Genomic DNA, 13,394 nt, shown 5'->3' on the forward strand with positions numbered 1-13,394 from the left:
TATATTCTTGTACATAGGAGCAGTATTATAGTAGTTATATACTTGTACATAGGAGCAGTATTATAGTAGTTATATTCTTGTACGTAGGAGCAGTATTATAGTAGTTATATTCTTGTACATAGGAGCAGTATTATAGCAGTTATATTCTTGTACATAGGAGCAGTATTATAGTAGTTACTGCTTCTATGTACAAGAATATAACTACTATAATACTGCTCCTATGTACAAGAATATAACTACTATAATACTGCCTCCTATGTACAAGAATATAACTACTATAATACTGCTCCTATGTACAAGAATATAACTACTATAATACTGCTCCTATGTACAAGAATATAACTGCTATAATACTGCTCCTATGTACAAGAATATAAATAACTACTATAAGCTCTCACTCCCGACTGTTGCCATGGACAGATCCCGACACTTGTTGGACCCGGTCACTGACTCAGAAGTACTCAAAGTACTAGCTACTATCCTCTCTGGGAAAAAGCCCAGGCCCAGATGGATTTCCCATCCTTTACTATAAAACCTTTCAAGACATTCTGACCCCTCATTTTAGATCCTTATGCAATCATCTATTAACTGTGGGCACTTTGCCTCCACAAACCCTAGAAGCCCATATCACCATTATTCATAAACCTAATAAGACCCTACTTCCTGCGGGAATTATCGCCCGATCTCCCTTTTAAACACGGACATTATAGCTCTTTTGGACACGGACACGGAAAAGGCCTTTGACAGGGTGAGTTGGCAATACATGTCCCGCACCTTGCCACAATTCGGCTTGCCTCTTCAATTCCTTCCTCATATCAAATGGCACCAGGCAGGGTTGCCCCCTGTCCCCAACGTTATTTATTATGGTGATGGAAACCCTCTTGTGTCGGATTCGCCAAGACCCCGAGATAAGAGGGATCTCAATAAATAATCAGACCCACCTCACCGCAGCCTTCGTGGACGACCTATTGATTATGACCTCTAATCCCCTAACTTCTTTCCCTAAATTGCTTTCCATATTTGAGGAGTTTGGATCCGTGTCCAACTTCAAGATCAACTATAATAAATCCCAGGCCCTTAATATTACGTGTCCTCCTGCCACTGTCAATGCACTCAGACAATCTACTCCATTCACCTGGGCCGCCCATACCATTGAATACCTGGATATCCACATCTCAGCTAAAGTATACGAGTTATCTAGCCTGAATTATCTCCCGCTACTCAAAGAGGTCAGACTTCATCTACAAAAATTAAAACTTCAGTTAATTTTTGGGATTGAGAGGAAAAACTATCTGAAAACTGATATTGTCCCCAAGTTGATATACCTTCTGCAAACGCTCCCCATATGGTTACCCAACTCTTACTTTACTGAAGTAAGACGGCTGTTTTTGATTTTTCATCTGGAAGGGAAAGACAGCCAGAATAGCCTACCCGACCCTCATTAGGGAAAAACGATTTGGTGGCTTTGGACTCCCCGATATTCGCTCTTATTACAAAGCTTCTCAGCTAAATAGAGGACTTGATCTGCTGTCAGGTCAGCGGACGTCAATGTTCTCCCAGCTGGAATCTGCCCTGTTATCCCATAGAGAAAAGCTAATTATATGGGGAATCCGCACTTGCTTCTTCAACACTGCCAATATATCCCCGCTATGGAAAGGCATGTTGACTGAGTGGTCCAAGATGTACATCACTAAGGAGTTGAGATTTCCCCAGGCAGACCTCCCATTGCCCCTCTTACAAGCCTACCTCCATGAGGACAAAACAATCCCATCGGGCGTTTGGGCCTCCCTCCAGGGCTTGACGTTGGGAGACGTCAGAAGTCCAAACGGAGATCTGGATTGGAACGCTATCTTAGAACTACCGCAGACGAGAAGTGGCCTATTCCTTCATTTATTTAGCTTCTGAAATGACATTAGAAATATCAGATTACCCCTCCTCCTGATAATCCCCCCACTTGGCTGGAGAGGAAACTAGGCTCACGACTTCCCCATAACAAAGCTTTGTCCACTATGTACAAAGAGCTTCTTTCTGCCGCACCTCCAGCCCTCCACTACTTAGATGCTTGGGAACAGGACCTTTCCACTACGCTATCTGCACCTGCAAAAGCGGCGATATTGGCCAACTCACATGGCTTCTCGCGTTGCGACACAATCCAAGAAAACTCATATAAACTTTTAACACGGTGGTAAAAAAAAACCCAGTTTTTCTTCATAGATTGAACCCAGATCTCCAAGAGAAGTGTTGGAGGTGCGGAACAGAACCAGGTACACTATTACACATTTGGTGGACTTGCCATAAGATACGTTCTTTCTGGTCCCAAATTGAGCGGTCCATTAATCAGATCTGCACCCCACAACCGCTGATACAGCTAGACCCAAAGCTGATCTTGCTCTGTTGCCCTAGTGTCTATCTCATTCCTTCAAAAAACAGCCTCCCGACGATGCATATTACCTCGGCAAGATTGTTAATCCCACTGTTCTGACTCCCCTCCCCTTGTGGAAGCTTGGATAGAAAAGACAGACCAACTTTACAGGTTCGAGGAACGTGCCTCCTGGGAGTTGGGCACCCATCATAAATTCATTGACATCTGGCAACCATGGAAACAGTTTAGGAAATTTGTATGACCTCCTTAAGACCACCATACACTCCCCCCCCCCCCTCACTGTTTGTCTAACCCTGTCTGTTATGAGAATGTGAATGTTCCAATTTGATTCTATTGATGTAATTCAAAACATGGCGACATAACAGAGGATATACTTTCTTCCCTCATCCCGATTAAGGGATTTGCATTGTCTAGATGCTAGAGAATTTTTGATCTTGTGATGTCCTATCTCTAATACCCGGATTCTTCTGGGATGTACCGCACCTAGCCATGTCTGATATGAATACTACTGTTGATTGCTGTTTACTTTGAACACTTGTGACAATAAAAAGAAAATTGGCAAATAATATAACTACTATAATACTGCTCCTATGTACAAGAAAATAACTACTAAAATACTGCTCCTATGTACAAGACTATAGCTACTATAATACTGCTCCTATGTACAAGAATATAACTACTATAATACTGCTCCTATGTACAAGAATATCACTACTATAATACTGCTCCTATGTACAAGAATATAACGTCTATAATACTGCTCCTATGTACAAGAATATAACTGCTATAATACTGCTCCTATGTACAAGAATATAACTACTATAATACTGCTCCTATGTACAAGAATATAACTACTATAATACTGCTCCTATGTACAAGAATATAACTACTATAATACTGCCTCCTATGTACAAGAATATAACTATTATAATACTGCTCCTATGTACAAGAATATAACTACTATAATACTGCTCCTATGTACAAGAATATAACTACTATAATACTGCTCCTATGTACAAGAATATAACTACTATAATACTGCTCCTATGTACAAGAATATAACTACTATAATACTGCCTCCTATGTACAAGAATATAACTATTATAATACTGCTCCTATGTGCAATAATACAACAACTATAATACTCCTCCTATGTACAAGAATATAACTACTATAATACTGCTCCTATGTACAAGAATATAACTACTATAATACTGCTCCTATGTACAAAAATATAACTGCTATAATACTGCATCCTATGTACAAGAATATAACTGCTATAAAACTGCTCCTATGTACAAGAATATAACTACTATAATACTACTCCTATGTACAAGAATATAACTACTATAATACTGCTCCTATGTACAAGAATATAGCTGCTATAATACTGCCTCCTATGTACAAGAATATAACTACTATAATACTGCTCCTATGTACAAGAATATAAATACTATAATACTGCCTCCTATGTACAAGAATATAACTACTATAATACTGCTCCTATGTACAAGAATATAACTACTATAATTCTGCTCCTATGTACAAGAATATAACTACTATAATACTGCCTCCTATGTACAAGAATATAACTACTATAATACTGCCTCCTATGTACAAGAATATAACTACTATAATACTACTCCTATGTACAAGAATATAACTACTATAATACTGCTCCTATGTACAATAATACAACTACTATAATACTGCCTCCTATGTACAAGAATATAACTGCTATAATACTGCTCCTATGTACAAGAATATAACTGCTATAATACTGCTCCTATGTACAATAATACAACTACTATAATACTGCTCCTATGTACAAGAATATAGCTGCTATAATACTGCCTCCTATGTACAAGAATATAACTACTATAATACTGCTCCTATGTACAAGAATATAAATACTATAATACTGCTCCTATGTACAAGAATATAACTACTATAATACTGCTCCTATGTACAAGAATATAACTACTATAATACTGCTCCTATGTACAAGAATATAACTACTATAATACTGCCTCCTATGTACAAGAATATAACTGCTATAATACTGCTTCTATGTACAAGAATATAACTACTATAATACTGCCTCCTATGTACAAGAATATAACTACTATAATACTGCTCCTATGTACAAGAATATAACTGCTATAATACTGCCTCCTATGTACAAGAATATTACTACTATAATACTGTTCTTGTGTAGTATATTATTACTATAATACATTCCCAGTGTACACCTACCTTATCTTCTGTGTTTACTCCTCTCAGGCTAAGCTGCCGGAGTCCATGTCCAGAAGAATTAGGGGTATTTTCGGAGCCGCAAACTTCTGGGCTATTATTTTATATAACGTGTTAGCTCTCAACAGTCTGGAGTTTGCTTTGCTGGTGGCTAAGAGGATCCTCATCACAGGTAATAGTCACATAATAGGAGTTACAATGTGTGTGTGATGTAACACTCTAGGGCGACTTTCACACTGGCGTTTCTGGGTCCGCCTGTGAGATCCGTTGTAGGGCTCTCACAAGCGGCCCAAAACAGATCAGTTAAGCCCCAATACATTCTGAATGGATAAGGTTCCGTTCAGAATGTATCAGTTTGGCCGCCGTTATAGATGGTCACTAAAACGCAGCTTGAAGCGTGAAGTCTGACTATGCGTAGTCTATGTAAGTCAATGGGGATGGATCCGTTTTTCACTGACACAATATAATGCAATTGTAAACGGATCCGTCCCCGATTGACTTTTAATGTAAGTCAAGACGGATCCGTTTTTTGTTGAATGAATAATGCTAACGAATCCGTTATTAATGGATACAGGCGTTTGCATTATTCGTGCGGATCTGATCAGGGCCAGGATGCGGGGAGCGGTAGACAGAGTGGCGGCTGTCTGGGGCACCACTGAAGAAAATTTGGGCAAAGGGAGAGACTGGGAATTTAAAGTGGCCTCATGTTGAAGGCTGGCCGAAAAAAACAGAGGTTGGGGCCAACCTGGGTAGGTGAGGTCAACTCAAGTAAGTGGGGCTTACAAACGTAGACGGGGTGAGCAATATCATAAAGCATCGGTATTTTGTGCTACACTTTGTGGTCCTGCTGCAGAACCAAATACCACAATATACTACCCCAGAAGCTGCTCCTCTTTGGTGACCAGCACCAGCTGCAAGGTTCTGCCTCATCTTCTTCTTCCACTAAGGTATGGAGCTGGGGGCTGAGGAGGTGAGTTGTGGGTCACAGCCAGCTCTAGCAACAGCATACTGCCTGCCAGCACTACCAAACATACAGGAGAATACAACGCTTCTTCCTCTAATGTAGACATTCTTTTTCCTCATCTTCTCCATTCGGCCCAGATCACTATGACAAATTCTTTCAGCCAAATATCACCTCTGCAGAGTTTGCCACACAGACATCTTAGATTTTTGTCACTTTTCCATCATCGTCCCCGTATTGTCAATACAAACTTCCCATCCTGGTACCTTAATAGTGTCCTCCAGCTGCCACCACCAATCGTGTGCCTATTGTGCAAAAAATACTATACCGCTGAAGTAGTAATGCCCCCTAAAAGGCCTCCATTAATAATATTGCCTATATAGTGCCCCGGTAGTAGTAATGCCCTCCATTATGCTCCCAGTAATAATGCCTGTATAGTACCTCCAGCAACAATACCCCCCTATTTTTAGTATAAATAATACTCCCTATACTGCCTCTAGCAATATACCAGGTATCTGAGGAAGGAGGCAGCACGCCTCTGAAACGCGTTTTATTGTGTCCACATTGCAATAAATATTCTCCTTGGACTCTGGCGCCCATCTCAGGGTACTTTTTGCATACTTGGCAATCTTCTGGATGCCCGTCGGGCGGTGCCGCAGATCTCTGTGATTGCTGAGTTTACACATGTTGCCCAGTGTTTGCCTGGATGCACAACCCTCTCTGGTGAGCGCAGTACTCACCTCACTTACCTCCACTTTTATTTGAGGTCCTTCACTATGGAGCACTGTTCGGTGTAATTTTCTGTTCCATCAGTAATAACACCCCCTATTGTGCCCCAGTATTAAAAATGTACCCTTTAGTGGCCTCCATTAATGCCCCCTATAGTCCTGACATTAATGTCTCCCACTGTGCCCCCAGTAATGTCCCCTACAGTGCCCCTCAAGTATTGTCCCCAACAGTGCCCCCCCAAGTAATGTCCACCACAGTGCCCCCCCAAGTAATGTCCACCACAGTGCCCCCCCAAGTAATGTCCCCCACAGTGCCCCCCTGAATAATGTCCCCCACAGTGCCCCCCTGAATAATGTCCCCGAAGTAATGTGCCCACAGTGGCCTCCTAGTAATGTCCACCCAAATATAGTCCCTACAGTGCCACCCCAAGTAGTGTGCTCCACAATGGCTTCTCATTAATGTCCCCTATAGTGCCACCTAAATAATGTCCCCACAGTGCCTCAGCAAGTAATGTGCCCACAGTAGCCTCCCAGTGATGTCCCCCATAGCACCCCCCAAATAATGTCGCCACAGTGCCACCCCAAGTAGTGTGCCACACAGTGGCCCCCTTCCCTCAAGCAGTGTCCCCAAGTTGCCAGGATAGGGATAAAAAACGAATACTCACCGAGTCCCCTTCCCTATCGTCTGCAATGCAGACCACAAGGCTCTAGCGGCCTACGGCCTGAAACGCTGAGATCCAGGCAGCCAGTTCTGATGGCGTCAACATGCTGCATGATGTAATCGCGCCCACCTGCGTCAGGACATACCGCCTCACCGGCCTGTGAGGGTGAACAGTGAGTACAGGGTAAAGAATCTAATTAATGAGGCCCTAAGATTACCAAGCATTATGTAGATTAAAAACATGTCTCAAGTAACAAACAGGCGTAGGTGTAGTCGCTGATCAGCGCGTTTCGTGTGAACGGTGGAGCAAGGGACCATTATCTGCTGTTCCCCGCCGCGATATTCAACCGCATTTCTGTCCTGAGGATGGCGATACAGTTCAATTTAGGAAAGGGACATAAGTACCCAGTGTCATAATTAACTGTGGAAGCACCAGATCGTTATAGATACCCAGCCGGCTGTTGTGTGGTGGTGTTCAGGTGGCCCACTGGGCATCAGTCTGTCCCCCCCCCCTTCCTACGTCCTGACACTTTAGGGTCCATTCACACGTCCGTAACTTGGGTCCAGATCTGTTTTGCAATTTTGAGAAACGGGTAGAGAACCATTCATTTTCAATGGGGCCGGAACGGATGCGGACAGCACACTATGCATTTCCGGATCCGCAATTCTGTTCCCGAAAAAAATAAAACATGTCCTATTCTTGCGGACAAGAAAAGGCATTTTCTATCATAGTGCCGGCGATGTGCGGTCCGGGAAATGCGGAACCGCTAAACACTTACGGACGTGTGAATGGACCCTAAGTCACATGACCTTGCGTGCCTAATTTTAAATATGTCACTGCTTTAAAGTTTAGCTGAACTCCTACAATACAGGGGAATAGTTATTCCTACATCAGATGACTATACACAGCCTGGTGTAAAGACCACACTTCCCAAAATATCCCCTGTGAGTGCAGCTCTGAAGTATAATATGGGATGTAACTCTGGATAAGGCCTCATGCACACGACCGTTGTGTGCATCCGTGGCCGTTGTGCCGTTTTCCGTTTTTTTTCGCGGACCCATTGACTTTCAATGGGTCCGTGGAAAAATCGGAAAATGCACCGTTTTGCAGCCGAGGCCGTGATCCGTGTATCCTGTCCGTCAAAAAAATATGACCTGTCCTATTTTTTTGACGGACAACGGTTCACGGACCCATTCAAGTCAATGGGTCCGTGAAAGAACACGGATGCACACAAGATTGGCATCCGTGTCCGTGATCCGTGGCCGTAGGTTGCTTTCATACAGATGGATCCGAAGATCCGTCTGCATAAAAGCTTTTTCAGATCTAAGTTTTCACTTCGTGAAAACTCATATCCGACAGTATATTCTAACACAGAAGCGTTCCCATGGTGATGGGGACGCTTCTAGTTAGAATACACTACAAACTGTGTACAAGACTGCCCCCTGCTGCCTGGCAGCACCCGATCTCTTACAGGGGGCCGTGATCAGCACAATTAACCCCTTCAGGTGCGGCACCTGAAGGGGTTAATTGTACTATCATATCCCCCTGTAAGAGCTCAGGGCTGCCAGGCAGCAGGGGGCAGACCCCCCTCCCCAGTTTGAATATCATTGGTGGCCAGTGCGGCCCCCCCCCCTCCCTCCCTCTATTGTAATAAATCGTTGGTGGCACAGTGTGCACCCCCCATCGCCCCCCCTCCCTCCCTCTATTGTAATAAATCGTTGGTGGCACAGTGTGCGCCCCCCATCGGCCCCCCCTCCCTCTATAGCAGTAACAACATTGGTGGCAGTGTGCGGCCTCCCATCTCCCCCCCCCCCCGATCATTGGTGGCAGCGTAGTTCCGATCGGAGTCCCAGTTTAATTGCTGGGGCTCCGATCGGTAACCATGGCAACCAGGACGCTACTGCAGTCCTGGTTGCCATGGTTACTTAGAAATAGTACAATAGTAGAAGATTCATAGTTACCTGCTTGCTGCTGCGATGTCTGTGTCCGGCCGGGAGCTCCACCTACTGGTAAGTGAAAGGTCTGTGCGGCGCATTGCTAAAGAACTGTCACTTACCAGTAGGTGGAGCTCCCGGCCGTTCACAGACATCGCAGCAGCAAGCAGGTAAGTATGATGCTTCTACTATTGTACTATTGCTAAGTAACCATGGCAACCAGGGCTGCAGTAGCGTCCTGGTTGCCATGGTTACCGATCGGAGCCCCAGCAATTAAACTGGGACTCCGATTGGAACTACGCTGCCACCAATGATCGGGGGGGGGGGGAGATGGGAGGCCGCACACTGCCACCAATGTTGTTACTGCTATAGAGGGAGGGGGGGCCGATGGGGGGCGCACACTGTGCCACCAACGATTTATTACAATAGAGGGAGGGAGGGGGCGATGGTGGGCGCACACTGTGCCACCAAAGATTTATTACAATAGAGGGAGGGAGGGGGGGGGCCGCACTGGCCACCAATGATATTCAAACTGGGGAGGGGGGGGGTCTGCCCCCTGCTGCCTGGCAGCCCTGATCTCTTACAGGGGGATATGATAGTACAATTAACCCCTTCAGGTGCGGCACCTGAGGAGTTAATTGTGCTGATCACGGCCCCCTGTAAGAGATCGGGTGCTGCCAGGCAGCAGGGGGCAGTCATGTACACAGTTTTTCAGTATATTCTAACCTGAAGCGTCCCCATCACCATGGGAACGCCTCTGTGTTAGAATATACTGTCGGATCTGAGTTTCACGATGTAGCTCATATCCGACAGTATATTCTAACATAGAGGCGTTCCCATGGTGATGGGGACGCTTCAAGTTATGTTCGGGTGTCCGCCTGGCCGTGCGGAGGCAAGCGGATCCGTCCAGACTTACAATGTAAGTCAATGGGGACGGATCCGTTTGAGGATGACACACTGTGGCTCAATTTTCAAACGGATCCGTCCCCCATTGACTTTCAATGTAAAGTCTGGACGGATCCGTCTGAAGCTACTTTCACACTTAGAAATGTTTTAACAATATAATGCAGACGGATCCGCTCTGAACGGAGCCACCGTCTGCATTATGAACACAAGTGTGAAAGTAAAGGGACTCCTGACTTTACATTGAAAGTCAATGGGGGACGGATCCGTTTGCAATTGCACCATATTGTGTCAACTTCAAACGGATCCGTCCCCATTGACTTGCATTGTAATTCAGGACGGATCCGTTTGGCTCTGCACGGCCAGGCGGACACCAAAACGACATTTTTTTCATGTCCGTGGATCCTCCAAAAATCAAGGAAGACCCACGGACGAAAAAACGGTCACGGATCACGGACCTACGGACCCCGTTTTTGCGGACCGTGAAAATAAACTGTCGTGTGCATGAGGCCTAAGTAATGTAATGTATGTACACAGTGACTGCACCAGCAGAATAGTGAGTGCAGCTCTGGAGTATAATACAGGATGTAACTCAGGATCAGTACAGGATAAGTAATGTATGTACACAGTGACTGCACCAGCAGAATAGTGAGTGCAGCTCTGGAGTATAATACAGGATGTAACTCAGGATCAGTACAGGATAAGTAATGTATGTACACAGTGACTGCACCAGCAGAATAGTGAGTGCAGCTCTGGAGTATAATGCAGGATGTAACTCGGGATCAGTACAGGATAAGTAATGTATGTACACAGTGACTCCACCAGCAGAATAGTGAGTGCAGCTCTGGGGGATAGTACAGGATGTAACTCAGGATCAGTACAGGATAAGTAATGTATGTACACAGTGACTGCACCAGCAGAATAGTGAGTGCAGCTCTGGAGTATAATACAGGATGTAACTCAGGATAAGTAATGTATGTACACAGTGACTGCACCAGCACAATTAGATGGCAGTGAAGTTCTGCACGCTGTATATTTATAATTTCCAGTATCAAAAGCAAACTTTTATTCCAACCTCCCTGCCCAGTGTTACATTGTAATAAATGGGAGTTTGTGTTCTTTATTGTCCAATATGGTTTTACCATGAAGTGAAGGTTTACACTTGGACACTATTTTTTAAATCGGTTTTAATAGATTTTTCCATTTTTTTTCAATTCTGAATTTATCTCTGTAGCTGCTGGAGCTTTATTTTTCTGATACAATAGCTCAAAATCTCAGTGCCTGCAGTCACCACTAGAGGGTGCTCCATACTGTAGTAGTGGTAGTAGTAGTATTAGTAAGATCAGTGTAGCATTCTATACAGTGATTGTCCCTTCTATACAGTGATTGTCCCTTCTATACAGTGATTGTCCCCAGTCTGCTGGTGAATACAAGGTGTTGATTCTCTTTCAGGTTTTCACGCTTGTCCATGTTGTTTTTGATTGACATTTAGTAACCACAAATCAGATGAATATCATAATGGGTATACAGCAAAGAATAATAATAAAATCTAGAGCTAATGCTGGTAGACATAAACCAGTCTAAATAAGCAAAACTGCATTGTAAAGCATAAGGGAGGGACAAAGCAGGAGCAGAGTATCTGCTGTGACAGGAGGTTGAGTTTACAGTACTCAGCACTACAATAGAGAATGAAGCTAAACTGAAATCACTATTCATAGCTGTGCCTTAATGGAGCACAACTGCAGTGTAAAGCATGTGCAAGAATCTGCGCGTCTGTTAAAACAGGATTTGAATTTCCGACCGTCTCGGACTCCAGTAGACAAGGCTGCTAAGCTAAAGTCTGGTCAGCATTATCTGCAACTTTCTAACATGCTTGATATTTTGTTTTCTCACTTTCCAAGATCTCTGATAGCTGTCAGTGAATGGGAATTTTCTAATTTACGCGTAGAGGCTGTAAATATGTTTTGATGGTCCTGGTACTCTGCGGCCTTCTGAACTCTTGTGTGAGCAGTACAAAAATAGGTCAGAATGTTTCCATCCACTGACTGCAAGCAGAGGTTTCGGAAATTGAAATGTCATGACTATTAGGAAGTTGCAGAGCTTCCAGTCCGGCGCTCTGAGCTGTCGTTGCTCTGGGGGTGTTTGTCTCGCCTACTGTGTGGGTGCAATGAGATGGAAAAGGCCTGAGGGTCTGAAGATCCCTACATAGGGGCCACCAGTGGTCGGTGGCTAATGGGGGGGGCTTTGGTAGATGTGATCCCTGACATTCGGCGTCCTCTCTGATTCCAGGCTTCCCGGTCAGCACCCTGTCCATCTGGTTTGTGACGTACTGCGGAGTTCAGCTCATCAAGGAGAGGGAGCGAGTTCTGGCCATAGAGGAGGAGAAGAACGAGAAGCTGAAAGCTGCCTGACCCCAGAACCAGAGACCCCCGGACCTCAAACCCGCCTATAGATCAATGCTACAGGCCGCTCCCGGAGCCACAAAACGCCGCCCAGAGCCAATAAATATTTTATATAGGAACGAATTCAAGTATTTTATTTCTACAGGTGGAATCACTTAAAGGGCCAGCGTCCAGTATTATCACTATCCTGTAATGAGGGGCATTCAGTAACACGTAGTGACGGGAAGTGGGTGGAGCTTAACGTGAAGGGTGTGGCCTCCCACCGACACACAGACGTACGGCAGGAATTGGCATAAACTGTGGCGCAAATCTATGTCTGCTCAGAGCGTGCACCTCTGAAAAAATCTTCCACGTTTCACTCCAGCGTACTTTGGGTTAAGCACATGAAGCACAGGTCTTATTAAATTCCCCTCCACTCTGCTTCAGTTTTTTATTATTTGCAAAACCTCTGCTTGCTGTAATTGAGTGATAACAATCTGCTTTACATCACAGGCTCATTGTTCTGAGAGCTGAGGGTTTGGTGAAGTTGTAGACAATTCCCTGTGATACATCGCACCTGCACTGATACATTGTAACAAACTAACAAGCAATCAGGACAGGAGAGAGCTTTATCCTGGACTATCTAGACTGCATACAACTGTAACAAATCCTCAGCTGTGAGAAGGGTTAGGTCTGTGCAGGATTTTAGCCTCTGCATGTCAGTGGGTAGGTTCCCGTTCACTGACAGCAAGCAGAGATGAGAAAATGAAATGAAAGTATTTTAGACCAGTGTTTCTCAACCTTTTCAAATCATGTATCCCAAATTACCTTGTGTCCGACTCATTTATTCAGCAAATACCCCGGGCAATTTCAACCACAAATTGTACATATGACCCCTTGCAGCCCACCCCAAAATTAACATGGGCCACACACCAGACCTCCGAAATAAAGACCCTAGGCCAGACCCCTCCTTTATACAGAACTCAGCCCAGCCCTATATACAGACCCCTCCTTTATACAGAACTCAGCCCAGCCCTATATACAGACCCCTCCTTTATATAGAGCCCAGTCTACCCCTGTATAGAGACCTCAGACCAGACTTCTCCTTTATGAAGACCCTAGACTAGCCCTATATACAGACCCCTCCTTTACACAGATCCCAGCCCTAGATACAGACCCTCCTGAAAAC

At 44.5% G+C, this 13,394-nt stretch overlaps 1 protein-coding gene across 1 annotated transcript in view; it reads left to right on the forward strand.

The window, feature by feature from the left end:
* HHATL (hedgehog acyltransferase like) overlaps positions 1 to 12,345 on the forward strand; it is a 39,434-nt gene extending 27,089 nt beyond the window's left edge. The window contains exons 11-12 of the mRNA XM_044295739.1: positions 4,667 to 4,808; positions 12,114 to 12,345. Of these exons, the coding sequence (XP_044151674.1) occupies positions 4,667 to 4,808; positions 12,114 to 12,235 (264 nt within the window). The 3' untranslated portion in view covers positions 12,236 to 12,345. The remainder of the gene's footprint in view (positions 1 to 4,666; positions 4,809 to 12,113) is intronic.
* The last annotated feature ends 1,049 nt before the right edge of the window (positions 12,346 to 13,394 follow it).

Source organism: Bufo gargarizans, chromosome 5 (assembly GCF_014858855.1).
Source record: "Bufo gargarizans isolate SCDJY-AF-19 chromosome 5, ASM1485885v1, whole genome shotgun sequence".
NCBI lineage: Eukaryota > Metazoa > Chordata > Amphibia > Anura > Bufonidae > Bufo > Bufo gargarizans.